This window comes from Molothrus ater, chromosome 3, assembly GCF_012460135.2.
Source record: "Molothrus ater isolate BHLD 08-10-18 breed brown headed cowbird chromosome 3, BPBGC_Mater_1.1, whole genome shotgun sequence".
In the NCBI taxonomy this organism is placed as follows: Eukaryota; Metazoa; Chordata; class Aves; order Passeriformes; family Icteridae; genus Molothrus; species Molothrus ater.
In genome coordinates, this window is record NC_050480.2 from 107,972,246 (window position 1) to 107,991,225 (window position 18,980).

At 41.6% G+C, this 18,980-nt stretch overlaps 1 protein-coding gene across 1 annotated transcript in view; it reads left to right on the forward strand.

Moving 5' to 3' along the window:
- Positions 1-426: 426 nt before the first annotated feature.
- RCAN2 (regulator of calcineurin 2) overlaps positions 427-18,980 on the forward strand; it is an 84,749-nt gene continuing 66,195 nt past the window's right edge. The window contains exons 1-2 of the mRNA XM_036379681.2: positions 427-478; positions 8,150-8,376. Coding sequence (XP_036235574.1) covers positions 8,152-8,376 — 225 coding nt within the window. The 5' untranslated portion in view covers positions 427-478; positions 8,150-8,151. The remainder of the gene's footprint in view (positions 479-8,149; positions 8,377-18,980) is intronic.

Below are 18,980 nucleotides of genomic sequence, written 5' to 3' on the forward strand. Positions count from 1 at the left end.
CCGCGCCCTGTGTGCTCGGGGGGTCAGGAGCTTCCGCCCTGGCTCATCTGTGTCCCCTCACTGCCCTGTGTCCCTCCCGCCTGTCCCTACACACCTGCCACTTGTCGTCGGTCATCCCTTGTCCCCACACATCCCTGCCCGGCTCGCCTGGTACCACTCATCTGTCCCCGTGCATGCCCCGTGCCCTCTCCTCTGTCCCCTGTCCCCTCACGGGCCCCGCCGGTCACCGATTCCCGTAGGGTCGCCGTGGGAGCTGGGGGCGTGGCCTGGAGTATGGGAGGCGGGACCAGCGCGCTTCTCGCATTCTCATTGGCGGCGCTTCTTGCCTGTTTAGGCGGAGGCGTTGCTGATTGGGCCGCCCCGTCCTCCACCTTGGCGGGCGCGGCGCGGGCGGGCGCGGGGTGCTCTGAGGGAGCGTTGGGCGCGGAGTGAGGCGGACTCCGGGCGGGCAGGGAAGGGAAGGGCGAGCCAGCCGCAGGTAAGGGCACGGCCGCCTCCCCAGGGGCTCCTTCTCAGCCGTGGCCGCAGCGCTGTCCGGCAGACCTGGGTTACGCAACCGCCCCGCGGACCTGCCCCGGCGCCGCGCTGCCCTCGGGGCTCCTTCCACCCGCGGCTCTCGGGGGATGCGCGGCGAGGTGGCGGCCGCCCCTCGGGAGGGATTGGGGCCGGGGTCGGTGTCTCCCCCGGTGGGATGCGGAGGAGATTGCGAGGAGGGATGGGGAAGTAGGAAGGGGGTTTGCGGCCGTGCTGGGAGGAGGTCGGGGTCCATGAAGACCCGGACCGGGTGCTCGGGCAGCTCCGGGCAGGGCTGCGCCGGGAGCCCTCAGAGAGAGGCTTTTCTCGGGATGCTTTAAACTTGGCTGCTGTCGCCGAGGGGGAATGAAGGGGCTTTGAAGTGAAGGAAGGTTGGTTTAGATTAGATATTAGGAATAAGTTCTTTACTGTGCGACCGGTGAGGCACTGGCAGAGGTTGCCCAGAGAAGATGTGAGTACCTCATCCCTGGAAGTGTCCAAGGCCAGCTTGCATGGGGCTTGGAGCAACCTGGGATAGTGGAAGGTGTTCCTGCCAATGGCAGGGGGTTGGAACGAGATGGTTTTCAATATCCCTTCCAACCCAAACCATTCTGTGATTCTGTGATCCCAAGCCAATATCATTTAATGCTTATGTAATAGATAGCTCTCCAAACTTGCTGGTTTGGGTTTTTTTCCCCCTCACCTCTCCTATATTCTTTTGTACCTCTTTAAAATATTCTGTTCCTTTATTTCTTGAGTTTGGAGTTTAATGAATGTTCCTAAAAACAAATGTATGATAAGTTTATACAGCTGAAAGAAATCATATAAATGAGAATTGTAGTTTAATCAGGGGTTATACTTTACACCAGCCTCTGTCTTTAGCTTTTATGTTTTGCTCTTGGAAATCGTTTGGTCTTTTAGCTAGTTAGAGTGGCTGCCCTGATGAAAAGGGAAACTCCTATTCTATGAAAATACATGACTGGTGTTGAGAAACTGCTGCATTTATCTTGCAGTAAAGCTAAATTATATGGTTGCCCATCATGCTTGTACAGATGGAAGTGAATACTGTGGTAATGTCAAACATTACAGAAAACTGCTAACACATCTCAGTGAACAAGGACAGAAGAAGATTTTCTGTAGATGATCATCTCTGTTAACAGTCTTTCACAGCAGGATCTGTCCTATACTCCTTAAACTTCTGAGAAGTTGTCAGGTGTGTGATTCAGTTTGTCTGTCCCCTTCCAAGTATTGTAGCTTGTGTTCAGATTCAGTAGCTTGGTTTGTCATTGTTTGTGTTGAAAACATTTGTCTTTGCGTTGGAGTAATTAATTAAATAATTTATAAATTACTAGATTTTGCTAGCAGGAAATCCTTTTAGAGGGGGGAACTTTGAAATGTTATTCCAAGTCATCATTGTGTCCCTGAGTGTTTTCTAGGAGTTAAGCCCTGTGAATGGCTCCTGCTGCAGGGAGTTCTGGGTGGGATTTGGGGCACAGTTCTGAGTTTCTGGAGGGCTGCTGAGCGAGTGAGTGTTCCAGTGACCCCTGTGTGAGGTGACAGCTCTGGCTGAAGGCCGGTGACGCTCTAATGCTGTGTGCCCCTTATGAAACGGGCTTGCTTTAAATAGATTAGCATAGAGGCCGAGTGAAGGTGATCAGGAGGCTTGTTCTGGTTTCTTTGTGTTTGTGTTTGGGGAGGGTTTTTTTGGTTGGTTTTTTTTTTTTTTTTTTTTTTTTTTGGTTCTTTGAATACCTTAATGTTGCCATGGTTACTGTAGTGCCCAACTGATTGAAGCTCAGCTTCTTGACTTTGGAGAACAGCACAGGGAATCTTCCTTCACACCTGGCACTGGCTGCTCCAAGGCATTACCTTCCTTTTGTGCAGTGGCACTGGAATTTTGGCTTGGTTGGGTTCACCAGTGCCTCCTGGGTTGTTTTCTCCAGTGCTGGAGGTGCAGATTATCAGCAAGGCAATGCCAGAGTCCCTTTGTGGTCTCAGGATACATCCCTGGTGTGGGAGGCACAGCTGAACCTGCAGTGTGATGTGCATGTCTTGGACTGCTTGAGCTGACCACTCCTGCTTTAGAGGAATAAAACTGAATAGTCCCTTTGGATGTTAAAAGCTTCCAAAAATAGTTCCCAAGTCTCAGCTAAATTTAATGCGGCTAGAATGTCAATGGAAAGGATTAGAACATTTGGGATTTGCACCAGTTAGCATTTAGAAAAAAAAAAAATTAAAATCCTCTTCCTCATATCTGCCACTTTTGTAAGAGGAAAAGTGGAGATTGGCACTATTTTTGTGTGGTGCTAACCAAACTGGAGCTCAAATGTGAGTGGACTTCCCTGTACTGATAATTTTGATTCCTGTAAGGGAATTTGCCCAGGTGGGAGATCAGGGTGAAGGCTGTGGGTGGGGGTCACTGTAGTCCTTGTTGCTTTTGAGGCTGCAAAGGTTCATTAATCCTGTCATGTGAGGTCCAGTTCTGCTCTTTCTAATTAACTAAAAAGCCTCTATTTAAGTCCATAGGAGCTTTCCACAGTGAAGAATTAGCACCATTAAAAGTAATGCTCATCTCCAGTGTTCATTGTGCAGAGTGGAATGAAATTCCAGTAAGTTACTCTGTGACCTTCCCTGATACATTTGTGCTTTCTGACAGAGCCTTCCCTGTGGGGCCAGTTGGATTCAGCAGGAGGTGCAGCCCTAGGCTGGCACCACTGAAATTGGTGGCTCTGCTACTGTAAAGTCAGTGAATATTTTAAGTAAAAAATTATTCTTGCAGTAAGATCTTATTCACTGGGTTTGATTTCCTCCCTCCTGCCTCTCCCCTGCCTTTGAATTATGGTAAAAATTGCTTTTTTGGGGCTTTTTTTTTTCAGTAGGAGCCAAGATGGAATCCCTACACTTCTCCTGGACCCCTTCTACAAAAGCAACTGCAACTTTTCTTGCTTTGTTTTTTCCTCCAAATTTTCTTAAATTCCTGCAGATTAGAGTTTCCAGGTTTGCACTCAGAGCTTAATAATACTTCTAGTTTATAGTGATTATATTTAAAGCTTCTATTTGTAATGTTTTGTTTGCTTTATTCTATTTTTAGTCATGTTGTTTGTCATGGCAAGCAGTGTTTAATAAAAAAAGTTAAGTTTCCTAGTGATTTCAAGAGATATGTGCCTGTTTCTTGATGTCCCTCAGGGATTCTTTTTAAAAACTCTAAAGACAGGGAAATGTTCACCAAGGAAATGCCTTATTAGTTTCCATAAAAACAGTGGATACATCCATAAATGCTCAGTGATAGAGAAGGCATTGGTCCATTCAGACACTTCATGTCCTCAAACTGTCTTAATTCAATGCAATTTCAGCTGAAGGTTTTGGCTCTGCAGGGATCTGACTTCATGAGAAGATGTGCATCTTTACCCTTTCAGTTTTATATTAAATAAGTGTAATTTTTCAAAGAGAAACTTCAGTGAGCTACTGCTGTTTTCCAGTGAATATAATTTTCTGCTGGCCTCTGTTAATTTTAATTAGAGGTGTACTGTGTCTAAAAATAGTGAGGTAACAGAATGAACACAGAGCTCCCACTTGGAATATCTACAGAGATTTTGGTCACAGCATCTCTAGTGCTGAACACTGACATGACCTGTGCCAGTGGGAAGGTGTTTGCCTTGTGTTTGGAGAGTTCCCAAATTAGAAACCTTTGCACACCTGGACCTTGGAAGTTTAAAGTAACCCACGTCAGAGTGAAGTGATGTGTAGGGTCTGGGAGGGAAGTGGCTGCTGTGGTTCTCCAAGGGTTAAAAGTGCAGCACTCTTGAGGTTCTCATTCTGTGGGATGTATTAAAGTTGAGGGTCCAAACATTACACCAAATTCAGAAATAACACAGATAACATTCAGGTAGGCTTTAAATAAAGGGAATAAATGGATGTGGCAAGTGCTCAGCTTTAGCTGGAGGTTCCATCAAGTTGTTTGGCTCAGGTTTGAATTTGCCTCAGTGCCACAGACTTTTCAGGGGAACAATCCTGACAGAGTTTGCTGTCATGATCCCAGGTAAGATTTTGGATAATTTAGCATCAATATTGGTTCTGGATAGTGCCTATATTAGTGTATAATTTGGTTTTTTTAATGGCATTGCCCCTTTTTTTTGAAATTCTGTATGGCAATTTCTGGTATCTCAAGTATTTGTAAAATCTGATTTGGGAGGGGAGAAGCAAAGGCATAACTTGATTTGAATTCATGCATTTTAAAAGGAAGGTAAGTCCAGTTTACTGTTATGTGAGGATTTTTGGTTGTTTTTTTTTAATATAAAAAGGATCCTAAGGGGATGAAATTAACTAATTTTGTCAGAAGCTGTGGAAAGGAGCTTTAACATAAATGGGAATGTGATCCAGTGATTGTATTATTGTAACATAAAAGATTACTTTTAATTGGGTTTATTTGATATGGAAATCCAGTTCATGGATGATACATGACTTAGAGTTAATTGTTTTAAGAGATTTGAAATATAAATTCTTTTATTCTAAATTAGTTGAATAATTGGAAAGAGAATATTTTTTTTGTCAGAGGACTGCCTGAAGTGGCTAAATCATTTCAAAGAAGCCAGAAAACACTACCAACAACATGATAACTGAGCCTTCAGGTTTGACAGACATAATAAAGGATATGTAGTTATGATTTTTTACACATATATATATATATGTAAATGTTTGTATGTGTAACACTATTCATAATATGGAAAAATGTAAGCTTTCCATCTTATGCCTGAGGGTAACTTCTGATTGAAGCCTGCTAACAAATGTTGATTCAAGTATGTTTGTCCCCTCTGATTATCGTTCAGCTCAGGCTCATGGGCAGTTTATTTCTCTTGGGGAACATGTATGTGAACATGGAGGGGAACATTTTCTTAGTGAGATTTCTGTTTTAACTGTGGTGCTGTTCTTTCTATGGTGCAATGCATGGCAGAGGAAAATCTGTGAAACAACAGTTACTCCATGCAGGTGTTCTTAACCACGCCATCATAAATTGGGCAGAGGATTTAGGAATCGGGTCTAAGTTAATTTGCTAGTGGAGGGAACACTAATCAGAACTCTGGATGTATCTTAAGAGTAGAAGATGCCTGTCAGGCACAGACACCTGCAAGTCTGGGATAAGAGCTGGCCACAAGCCTGTGAGACAGTGACTTTCTTCAAAAGACTTGGCCAATACCCAAGTCCCACTGGGCAAAAATGTCTCAATAATTGGCTGAAAAAAAAAAAAAGAATCAAGTTTTTTCTATCCAAGAGCTCTAGCAGAGCAAGACTACTGCCACAGGATGTAAATATTTATTAATTTCTAATCCTGGCTGCTGCAGCATATGTTCATTTTGTTACTGGTTAAAAACCTGAGCTTCATGGTTATAACTTAAAATCCTGTTCTGTTTTGTTGTCATAGTGGTTTTGCTGAATTCCTAACTTAAAAGCTTTCCTATGTAGTACTTATAATATGCTCTCCCAGGAGAGAAAAATAAACAACTGCTTAGTGAGGAAGCCTGTAGACTTCTGACTTCTTTCTTAATTGAGATTCTTTGCTTCTCTGCACAATTAGCCTTGTTATGCCTTGGGACAGGAGGTATGAAACTTGTTAACTTTAACATTATAATCCAGATTTCTACAACTTTAGCATGTCCAGTGTAACTCTCAGATGGTCAGCGTCTTCCCTGGCTGCAAATTTTTTTGCCTGTTGGTGAATGAAATTCTTCCCATAGCCTGGCACAAGTCTGCTCTGCCATGTAAATTGTGTTTTGTAACACTGGGCTTGAGGTTCATTTCCATAAACCTAATGACACAAGCTAGACATGATGACAAACATACTTAGAGATGATTGTTTTTGGAGGAGATGATTTATTAAAGCTTTTTCTAGAGAAAATACTGCATTCTGATGTGAAGTTTCTGGCTGCTATGAGGATTTCTTTCCAGTATTTCCCTGGATGTGTTTACCATGAAATGTGCAGTAACACAAAGCTTAAGTGAGTTGGTTCAAATACCAGGGGCAATGTTGCTGTGAGGGTGAGCTCTCCTACACTAACATGTACTCCTGAATTGTAGCCATCTCTTCTGCCATTTGTTCAGGCTTCCTCTTTCCAATCAGAATTTAATTTCTAAACTGAAATTAGTTGGAGGTAGTTGTGCTACTACTGGGCTGAGCTGCTGAAAGCAAAGTGTGTATTTGATAGCCTGAAACCCCATCCTCAGGTTAACACAGTACTTTTGAGCATGGCTTCAGCTTGTGTACTTGAGAACTTCTGTCATTAGCCTTGAGACTCCAGCAATAACAATTACTGATATTTCCATAACCTTATGTTATGGAATGATGTGCTCTGTCATCATCCAAATCTCATTTCAGAGCAGAGGTTATATGAAAGGCACAGCCATGGCAAATTAGCTCCATAATTTAGCTTTACTGAGATTAAGTGTAATAAACCCATATGGTTTAATTTTGGACAGCAGTTCTATATAGTGTGTTTGAGCTAATATTTACAGCTATTTATAGAGAATAGCAAGTATGCAAGAGAGCAAGGACAGAGCAGAACAGATGAGCACACTGAGTTTATGTAACTCTCTAAATGCTTGTGCTAGGAGGAAAAGCAGCTAATGATTGTATATTGTTATTGAAAGAAACAAATAAAAGGGAATAGATTATTATCCAGTAAACTTCTAGTTAACTCACTGGGGCTCTCTAGATGCAATAAGTTGATGTCTACTAAGGACTGCTAAATACCTGATTAAATACTAATTAACACACTGATCATTAATTGGACCTTTACTTACTCCCCTTGGCTGGCATGAAGCTTTCTCTCATAACAACAGTAGTGATACCTTTTAATGTATGGGCTCATTATGTGTGCCCATCATTTTGTGTGCCTTAAAATTACCTTTCTCTACTGATGCATTTGGGATAAAGGCTCCAAAATCAGCAGGACTTTCCTGAAAGTGCTGAAAGTCATCTTGAGTCCACTCTTCCCTTAACTTTATTTGCTACCTAGTGTGATTAAGATGCAAAGAAATTGCTAATGGGCTTTGAAAACCAGCCCAAGTTCTGTACTTAAACTGTAGAAAAAATTGGCCGTGTTCTGTGTAGCAGAGATGTGTCTTGGTTGTACTGGTTTTTGATTATGCTGTGTTCATGCTCCTTTCCATAAGGGTCTTTTGTTTTTTTTTTTTTTTTTTTTCTTGAAGCCTGGTTTAAATTTCAAGGTTATTTTCAAAGTTCTTCTTACCCTGAGCATTATGCTTCCTGAGTTGGCTGCAGACTCAGAAGCACCAGCAGCCTGCCCAGTAACAATCATGGTTCTTTTAAACCCAAATACAGCACAGTGTTTTCTCATAGGGCAAGGGGCCCTTAAGTAATGTCTCTTCTGTTTGTGTTCAGAAACTTGCACTGGTATGTTTAAGCATTTTCTGTGCTAATAAATGAAGTTAAAGCCCCTGTTTGAACCTTGGTCAGACTGGTCTCAGTGCCCTGTGTCAGAGGCCAATTGTTGCCTTGGAATTGTGTGAAATTTACTTTGTACAAACAGAGCCACCAGACTTAAGAATCTCAGGATTACCTTGTGGATGTGGAACATTTAAATACATTGTGTAACTGTGATGTTATCTTCTCTGCTGCCAGGGATGAGGGGAGATTCTTACTTCTTTGGAATGCGGGGCCTTGGCCAGTATGGCTGCATCCCAGAGGATGGAGGACAATTCCTGCTCTACTCTATCAATGGAGACAATGGCCTGAAGAGATGTTTTGCAGAGGAAGATTTTCATGAAATAATTGATTTCAATGATCTCCCAAATTCTCTCTTCGCCTGTAATGTTCACCAGTCCGTGTTTGAGGATGAGGACAGTAAGGTACAGTGTCTGTTTCCAGATTTTCCTTGTAAGAGAAACCTGTGCTTTATATCTGTTTATTGCTGTCAGTGAAACAGTTTCATCAGTTTCATGCAAAGAAACTTGATCACAAGTATGACTTCTTTCTAAGGTAACAGCAGCATTCTGCTTTGACATTTATTTCAAGAGCTTAAAAGCCTCTTTGTCAGCTGAGGTCAACAAAAATGTTTTTCTTTTGTTGAGATTTGCAGAATACTGAAATGGATGTTTGTGTCTTCATGGCAACCTTGGCTGCAGGGATGGTGGGAATAGCAAAGTCAAGCATGTGATGGCTGCTCCTGCTTGCTGATCACAGATCACTGAGATGAGAGGCTGCCTTTCTGTATTTTCTCACAGAATTAGAGAATCCTTAGGTTGGCAAAGACCTTTAAGATTGAGTCCAACCATTAGCCCAGCACTGCCAAGCCCACCACTAAACTGTGTCCCTAAGTGCCACACGTACACATCTTTTAAACCCCTCCAGGGCTGGTGACTCAACCCCTTCTCTGGGCAGCCTGTTCCAATGCTTGACAACCCTTTTGGTGGATAATTTTTTCCTAATATCCAAGCTAAACCTCCCCTGGCATGCCTTGAGACCTTTTCCTTATGTCTTACTGATTGCTGATTTGGATAAGAGACCACCACCTGCCTCACTCCAACCTCCTTTCATGTACTTGTAGAGAAGAGAGATAAGGTCTGGCGTGTTTTAAATTTTCAGTAATATTGTGTTCTCACTGTCATACACTTCAGATTTTCTAGATAAAAACACATGAGAAACTTCATGACAATATTTTGAACTCTGCAATTAATCTAAAACAATGTTGAGAACAACATGGTCTTAAGATAATAATAATAACAAAAAATCAACTCTTGTAGGAAGCATTCAGTTCCTGTTTCTTAGTCTAGTGCTATTTCTGACTGAGACTTCAAGAATATAAAACTGCTAACTTGGGGCTTTATTGTCTGATGAAATGAGTCTGAGCTAATTGTTATAGGCACATCTCAAGCTACTCGAGTGTCCTGTTCAGAATTTTCGATTCAGAAACAAGCTGGCAGTGGTACAGTGGGTTTTGCCAGAAACTGTCTGAGGTACCCAGATAAAACTACAAAATCACTGGGACCAGAGCTGGCCAGAATGGACAAAGACTTTTTAGTGGGGGGATTTCCAGATATAAGAGGAATAAAGCAAGATTTCTAAGGATACAGGCTCCCTCTTAAAGGTACTGAAGGTGATGTCTGGTGAGGCTGTACAAGTGGAATTATTTGGGTTTAGTTTTTTAGGCATTTTTGTCTTCTGTAATAATGTCTTGTGTATGTTTGAGTAATATAGATTAGTGCTGCAATATGAGCTTTAAAATGGGCAATTATGTATTACAAATTCTGCACTCTAAATTGCAATTTTGAAAACCAGTTCCCATTTTATTGAACAGGCCTTTTGCTAATAAGCACCTTGCATTTACATTCTGCCATTTTCCAGAATTTTATCACCATCTGGTAATGAGCTTGATTAAAGTTGAAGAGGTCTGTAAGTCCAGTTTTAAAGGGAGAAAGCAGAAGCCCACCTGGAAGTAGAGAATCTCTCTGTTTACCCTGCAGAGATTCTATCCCCACTTGCTCCTGAGCTTTCCCTTTTGAGGGCTGCATTCTGGTATTTAGCTGATGGCTTAGTTAGAAAATGGAATGGGAGATTATGTAAGTATGTGGGATAGCAATCCCCAAAGACTTGCAGGACTTAAGGATGTGTCTTAAGAATAGCAGCTGGGTTGTGGAGGTGGATGTTCTGTGCCACGTGGGTCTGTGAACGCCCTGTGCCTGCTGTGGGTTGAAGCTCTGTTTGCAGGTAAGTGCTTACTCCTCTAAGTCTCTATTTAACAAGATGGGATTACCTTCAGATTTCTCATTAAGTCCAAGAACCTGGGGAGTTGATGATGGTTTTTATTATTCCTGTAGAACATGTTCTTGTGTTTCCAGTTGATTAATATCCATAATCCTTTCTATTAATAACTGTTGCTGCAAGATAAGAGCACACATGAATTCAAAATAAAAATATTGTCACGTTGCTAAGCTAAATTTTAAAATCTCACATGATCACTGTTCATAAATGGTGCTAACAATCATATCTTCAATTATATATTGACACAAAGTATATGTAATGGTACACTAAGCTTCTAAAAAGTATGTACTATAGTACTGGTTATATCTAAAATTGTTTAGTTGTGGTGTTCATTCTGCAGAAAGTAAAGCTTTTTGTAATGTATTTTTGACTTTTACTCTTGACCTGCACTTTTAGGAGTAAAGTGAAGGCATGATTGGAAGTTACAAGTTAGCTAGTAAAGGAAGCCAGAGAAGGCCTCATTGTAAATGGCTGGTTTGATTTGGTGTGGAAAGTTCTGAGTGGCTTTAGCATGGAACAGCATTAAAGTAAAGAAGTTACCCTGTCAGTTCTGAACTTGCATTATCTGAGGTGTCCAAGGGGCTGAAATGTCAAGTTCAGACTTCTAACACACTAATATCTAAGCAATACACTCACTAAAGACAGGTTTTAATTGGAAGGCATTTAACTCTTTTGTATCAGATACAGGGTGAATTCCAGATTGTGCTGGAATGTGGACTTGCAGCAGCTCCTGGCAGCACATACACCTGTGCTGGGGATAAGCTGATTTGGTTTGTTCTGAGTCCTGTGTCAGAAATACCCTTTCACCAGTGCTGTGTGTCTACAATCCCTCTTAGAAAGGATTCAGTCTCCTGTCAAAAGCAATGATGGCACCTGCAGGGAGCCTGAGTTGGGATGTTCATTCTCTCAAGGTGAGGAATTCTGGCAGCTGAAGGCCATGTCCTTTGCAGGGAAAGACCCAGCTTGTGTTTTCTCCTGGCTGGCACCCTGAGGTCTCACTATGCTGAGCCTGAAGAGTTGTGGACTCTGGGATCTGAAGATGAGTTTGCCATCAGGCTTCAAGGAAGCTGCTTGGAACTGACTCTCCTGAAACACTGAAGAAAAGGGGAATATAGATTAACGCTCCCTACAACTGATCTTGCTTCAGTAACAGAGCATCTGGTCAAAAAATATTTCCCTACCTTCCAGGCTGTGTTCCTGGAAAGAAATGTGTGCTTGGATCAGGAGAATGCCCCAGATAAGTGGGTCCATACTATGGGCATTTAAGGATTTGTGCAGGATGTTTTAGCAGCTTCAGAAGGATAGCAGCTTGCTATAGCTGAGGGGAGGTGGCTTTGCTTATCTCCACTCCCATCATGGACAGCCTTCCTCCTATGGAAAATGAAATTGTATCTTCTTTGCAGTGTGCTCAAAATACAGAGCTTTTTAGTTCCTAAAGTGCAGCAAAGGTGTGGAGAAGATTATCCAACAGGATATCTGTTGCTAAGCTGGGAGCACATTCGGTTGTGCCCCTGTCACTGTCCTGTGTTCTGATCATTTGTTTTGGCATACAGCTTAATACAGTTAATGGTAGGGGCAGGTTAATTTGGTGTTTTGGAGTCTACAGCACTGACTTGGTTGGGTCATGGAAGTCTTACTGTAAAGAAGCAAAAAAAAAAAATTACGCCTTAACCCTGGGTTTTGTTACATTGCTGGGACTATTTATGTGTGAGCAAGATATGGCAAAATTGAGACTTATTTTTGGCTGGTACTGTGACTGAATGGGAGGTGCTGCTCCTTTTAGCTTTCCTGATAAAGCAAATGTGTTGGTGAGCCAAAGGCCATGACTCTGATAACTCCTGAGGGTGGGCATTCGAGTGTTTCAGCAATTAATTGCTCCCCATAGCCTTTAAACTCTGGCTGGTAACTCTTTTGTTGTGCTTTTGCTGTGCATGTATCACTGTTTGTAAAACCAACCTTTCTGTTCTGTGACTCCAACTTCCTTCAGGCTGGGGCTGGTAAACACACTGTCAAAGTGAAGCATCTTTGTCTCTTAGGATGGTTTCTTCAGATGCTGTAGTGCCTCAGGAGACACTTACACAAAGCTAATATTATTAGCTTCTTCTTCTAATAATATTCATTATTAGAATATGTTTTCATGAGGGAAGGATGTGTTTCCTCGAGCATTTTAGAAGCTGCATGCTCCTTTTTTTACTATTCTTTTGGCTCAAATTGGAAGGAGCACCAGTTAAACCTGATGGTTTTATTTCAGATAAAGAATGATTCATGAGTTTCTGAGCATTTTAGTTATGGTGAAGCTGCCTAGGCAGTGATAGCCAAAGTCCACCAAGTGCTTTTTCTTGCCAATGTAATCTAAGCACTTAGGAGATATATTGTTATTTCTGCATGAGAAAATACTGATCAAATGTTTTCAGTTCTGGAATTTCCAGCATGAGGAAGATGTAGACATACTGGAGAGAGGTCACAGAGATGAAAGGATGGGAGCCTGTCTGCTCTGAAGAAAGGCCTAGGGAGCTATGCCTGTTGAGCTGGAGAAGGCTCAGGTGGATCTGAGCCGTGTGTGTGAACCCCTGAAGGCAGGATGCAAACAGGGCTGAACCAGACTCTTTTCAGTGGTGCCAGGAGCAGAGGCCACAGGCATTAACTGAAATGCAGAAGGTTCCCTCTGAGCATCAGGAAACATTTTTTACTGTGGCAGTGCTACCACAGGGTGCCAAGGGAGGTGGTGCAGTCTCTCTCTCCCCATGGAGATACTCAAAGCTCTCTGGACATGGTCCTGGGTAACTGAGCTCAAGCTGACCCTGCTTGAGCCAGGGGTGTGTTGGAAAGGTTGACCCTCAGAGGGTCAACCTTTCCAACCTCCTCCAATCTGTGATTCTGTGAACACTTCTTGAAGTGTATACTAATTCTTCTGATGCTGAGGGCCAGTGTGGGAATGCAAGATTGGGGAGTGAAGGTGATTAAAAATGCATTTTCTGAATTGTGAGCTTAATGGAGGTGGGGTGGGGCAGGAAGGAGAAAAGTCAAACTAACAAGCCAATGGAAAAGATAATCCTATTTTAATAGAAGGACTTTACTATGAAAACAATTACTATTTTCATGAGGGATTCTTTCACATTACAGCTTTATTTACATATATTGGATGATTGCTTGCTCTTACTGGAGAAGCCTCTGTTAAACTTCCTCTGACTTTATTTTTTAAGATGTATTGAACTTGGATCCTGAAAAATATTTCAGGCTCCCTCAGGTAAGTGCTGAAATATTTGTCCAAGGGTGATGGTTTAAGAGCTCTTTGTAGCCTTACTTGTAAAGGCTTTTTTCCCTTTGTACTTGCATTCAGATTTCTCAACAAAGTCCATTTTCATGCTGCTATTTTTATTTTTAAGGTTCAGTGAAAGATACTGGACTGCTCACTGGTGTGCTGTGTTGTCTTTAACTTTTATATGTTAATTCTGGAACTGAAACTTTCTGCTTTGGCTGAAGCAGATAATTGAAATGTGTCTGTTCAGTGCTCCTTTTAAACAAAGTGGAGCCAGTGTGTCTGCTGCCATGTGTGAAATGTTTCTTCAGTTCCCTTTTCATACAGGCTAATTCAAGATGATGCTCTGGGAGGCTCTAGGCAGGATGTGTGTCTGCAGGGGAAGGAAAATCTGTTCCTTTTGACTTGAGTTTTAAGCATCTAGATTGTGAAGTCAGAATCTCTTTGTTCATATTACGTCACCAAAGCCTCTAGGTGTTGAGTCATCATTATATTTAGAGGGTGGCACACTTCTTTTTAGTCTAATATTAGTATTCAAGCCTGGACCCAGTGGAAGGTCACCCTAGCAAAGATGAAGTCAGGCTCCAAGGCTGGAAAGGAATGCAGGCTTCACTTTGCCTTCCTGGTACACTTGCTGTTGCTTTGTTTTACTTTCAGTTTTTCTACCTTTTAAGGTTGGTGCTGGTTGATATGATAACATTATCAGAAGCAGCTGCTTGAAGCAGACTGTGCCTCATGCTGTGGAATCTACCTACTTTTCTTTGTCCTGCTTTATAAATGGGATGAGTGTTATTCCCTGTCATTCTGTGAAAATGGAAGTGTTTCTTTACTATGCTCTGTCTGTGCATCTAATAAAATGAAAATACAGAGAGCTTGCAAAGAGTGGCTTGCAGGAGCAGTGTCCTTCATGAATCACAGCTGCCCCCTGGGAATCCTATTTTGCACTTTTCCCTGGGTGCTTGTTTGCAGACAGCCAAGCACAGCTTTTTTTGTATGCACTTTTGGAAGCACTAAAATAAAGCTCTAGGAGGCTGTTCTTGCTTTAAGAAATATGCACCCTGAAGTTCATTTTCTATTGCACTTTTTTTCTGTAACTAATTTCAAAAACTTTTCCTATGAACCCTCTCTGAGAAATACAGTGTTTTGTCTGAAAACACCTGTGATCTTCCATGCTCTGAATCTGATATTCCATCTGACTGCTGGAGTGGTAAGCCTGATTTTTTCAGCCTCATTATGCACATTCTCTCTCCAACTTAAACAAGCTGTTGATATTTAGCCTTAAAATGGCCTTAAACCAAAGGGGGGTAGGTTGACATTAGATATTAAGAAGAAATTCTTTACTGTAAGAGTGATGAGGCCCTGGCACAGGTTTCCAAGAGATGTGAATGCCCCATCCCTGGAAGTGTTTAAGGCCAGCTTGGTTGGAGCTTGCAGCATCCTGGTCTGGTGGAAGGTGGGAATAGCTGGGAATAGATAATCTTTTTAGATCCCTTCCAAATCAAACTATTCTACCATTCTGCATTTGTCATTCATAAACCTCCCTTTTACCCCATGGTGTAGCTGCTGGACCTTGTTATCCAGCTCTGTGTTGGCACATGGAATGGGATGTGGTGTCACAGCTCCTCCCAGTAGCTGTTGTTCCTGTGCTTTGCTCACAGGTCAGGTGTGAGTTCTGTTGAGGAGTTCCAATAAGAAAAGCAGTAACTTCATGAAGTTGGATGTCCTGTAGCATGTGAACTCTCTAACCATGACTGGCAGTAAGATCCACAAAGCATTTCAGCATCTGGAACTCCTTAGGTCTCAAGCCACAGTAACCATAAGGAGCTGAGGTTTTACTGGAGAAGGGGAAGTAGGGGAATTCACCTTCACTGACATTTGGGATCTGTTGAGTATTCATTGTGGTGCAGAGGCAGAAAATGAGTTAATTTTGATTGGTGTGTTTTGCATATTCAGAATGTCAATGCATATTTATAAGGAGATGATTTAAGGCTGTTCTTGTAGCTCTTAACAAGACAACTTGCATTTATGTATGTATATAGGGTCTGATGGTAATTTCCTCTGAGGTGATCTGCAGAATTTCCAAAGAAGCTGTAAGGACTTGTCAGTGTAGTTCAGGCATTCCTTCCATCTTCTCTTGGGTTGTTCTGGAGATGATGCAGTTAGCATGCAGGAATTACCCAGCTCTGAATATTCCTCAATTGCATCAATATTCTGCTCTGAAAATGTGGTTTGGTGTTTTTGTGGTGCTGCTGGTGTTGTTTTCCTTTTAAACAAAAAAACTCCTCAGCCAACCAAGAAGTTAGTAACAAGTATTTCTGGGTCTGAAAGGCCACTGTCTGTCATGTAGATGCTGTCTAATAATTGTTACAATACTTGAGGTTATTTTCCCATCCATGCACAGTGTTCTTGGTAGCACAAATGCCCCTGTTTCGATGGGAGAACGTGCCTGGCAAAAAACCAACTGGGTTAAAGGTAGGCCTGTATTCCTTGCAGCTGAAATCTGAAGTAGTGCTTCAAAGCATTTAACTATACTAGTTGTTTGTAAATTACAAAAATAACCTGATTAATGTTCTTTCCAGAACACACAAGACAGCAGTTACTGTCTGCTTTTTAAATTTGGAAACATACTTTTTTCCTTAAGAGCAACTATGGAAAAATTCTTCCAGTGTTGGCTTTCTGTGGCTGTGTTCTACTTTGCAGTCTAGAGGGAATGTGTTATCTCAAACCAGGATGGGTGGGAAATCTTTCCTGGGAAAGGACCATTCAAGGTATTTCCTTCTTTCTTTCTTTTTTTTTTTTTTTTTTTAACAGGAATATGATTTTCTTACCAGTTCTACTAAAATACAGACTTTTGAATAATTAGACATTTTACCAAAGGTGTTAGTAAATCCCTACCAAGGTTTATGAGGGCCTTCAGTTATGACATGAGTAAACAGGCTCTGGGAGCCACAGGGAATTGCAAAGTCTTGTGTGTAAGTCAGTAAAAAATCATCCTCTTAATTACTCCTTTCTGCAGCACAATGGTGATTGTAGCATTAACTGTGGGTAGGTCTGACTTAGATATTCCTAAACACTGTACAAATTTAGGTTAAGATTCCACTTGGCAGTTGTCTGTCTCCTGTAATAGGTTGAACTAAATTCCTGGACTCAAATGCCTTTTGATCTTTGAGGAAGTTGGATCTGGCCTGGAACACTGAGGCTGGTGTGGCTTTCCTCTGAACTCCACCAGGGTTAGCTGGAACGGGGCTTCAGCCAGGGACTTCTGCTGCCTGAGTTTTGGTGTTGGTAGAGTTTTCCTTCTGATTATCCTTCTTGAAAATACTGGAGTTTGACTGCATGGGCATGCAATATTGAGCCTTTCTTCTCCAGGATGATAGCAGGATATACTGTTTTCTGGGATGATAAGATTTATTGTAACTGGTGATACTTGCTATTCTTGAGCAGTGTTACTCCTGTTTGGGTTTTTTTCCCCTTTTTTTTTTATTTGTCTGGCAATCTAAGTCATGGCATGTTTTTATAAAGCAATAAAAGCCAAGATGATAAGATAGCAGGTCACACTTGGAATAAAGCACAGCTATGAACTCTGCAGGAACTTCCTTGGGCCTCATTGAAACTGGCACATTGCATATTAAAGGAAGAAGTCAACCCTTCTGGTATCTGCTGACACGAGCAGGAGCTACAGCTCCCAAAGGGAAAAGCTGCCTTTATGTAACTTATAGAAGAGTCTTTGGTTTGTCCCACTAAGAAGTTCTTATCAGCAAATATCTGCTAATAATCAAACACAGTTTTGCCCTTCTCCCTCCAGCAAACTGTCACTCTGAAGTCAACAAAAATCCTGTTTTTCTAGCTGATAGTAATCAAAAAGTGCAGTAAAGCCATTCTAATGTGGTTAGGACAGCAGCTGTTCTTTATTTTAATAGCATCAGAGGTCCTAATCCAACCACAAGTTCTGATATCAGTTTTCTGGCCCAAGGAAAAGGCTGCTAAATGAAGGTCAGCCTTCATTAGCAGTGCACAAAGACACTGCATTTACAGAAGCAACCTTATAGTTTAATCACATTCAAAACAGTAAATTTACAACTGTAGTTTCTACTTATTTAAGGGAATTTCTCAAATATTTAATACAAAATATGTGTTAACACTGCAAGAGTTAAATGCAATTAATAAACTAATGGTTAATAGAGGTGGATAAAAAAATACTGCTTGGAGAGGAATATTATCTTAGAAAATGAGGGATATGGGGAGGTGGTGTGAGAAAATACAGGGTGGGGAAGGGAGAGATGGCAGCTTTAAGATTGTGGCATTAGTTAAGAATCCGCAACAGATTTGAGCACAAAGGTCAAATCTGATCATAGTTGATCAAGGTGATACAAATTATCAGTTACTTCTGTGCATTTGAAAACATGTTTTCTTCTGTGCCAGATGAATTCTTGATTCTTTTCCAGCTGATGGAAATTTTAGCATTTGCTGCAGTAGTGCAAAAATTTCTCCATGGTTTTGTTCTCAGGTCCAATCCCTGAGAACAGCGCTACAAGATCTGCTATTACCATTCCACCAGTGAGGATTTTGCTCAAATTCTCAATCTCCTGTGTACTGTGTATGTACTTTTAAAAATTGTCTTGGTTTAATGTGATTACTTTTAGGTTGTTTTCTTCTAATTCGATTGCATTTTCTGGATGCTCTACCCTGCTTAAGTTACATAACTTTTGTACTGGGCTTTGAAACTTAATCCAGAAGCAGAGGCATTGCAGATATGATAGATGTAAAGTGTTTGTCTCAGAGGGATAAGAGAAGCCTTCCATGTGATAGGGACTGATGAGCTGGAAGTTAAGATGACAGTAAAATGGGGAAAAAAATTACAATATCTCTGGCAAGAGAGTAATGAAAGCAACTCTTGTGCTGCAGCACGGTGGACTCAAATCTCCGTGTGTTGGCTTTACCTGGCCTTGTGGTGAGTTAAAAAAGCATAAAGACATTGTAAGACTGCAGCATGCAGAATGCAGAAATGTTCCATTTCATTTTACTGGATCCAGCACTGGGGAGAAATCGGATGGTTTCATCCCTGTGTTTCCAGCGTGTGGCTGCCTTACAAGGGAAGAACAAGCTGGGAACTTCAGGAGATGCTGAGGAAATGAGGTACCAGCCCTCAATTGGCTGGGGGGGGGGAGAGATATCCCCTGTGTGAAGGCCTCCATATCAGACTGACATGTACCAAAAGCCATGATAAAGTCAAGAAACCCATGTTTCTTTCATTTTTATTCTTCATTACTCTTTTGGAAAAAACTCATTGTTTTTCTATTTCTTCTTCTAAGCCTTTGGTGATAGTTTTTTTTTTTCTTTTTCCTTTTCTTGGTTTTGTTTTGTTTATTGTTGAGCAGCTGGATTTTCTGGTGTCCCTGACTGAAAGCAAAGTCAATTCATTCAGGCTGAAAT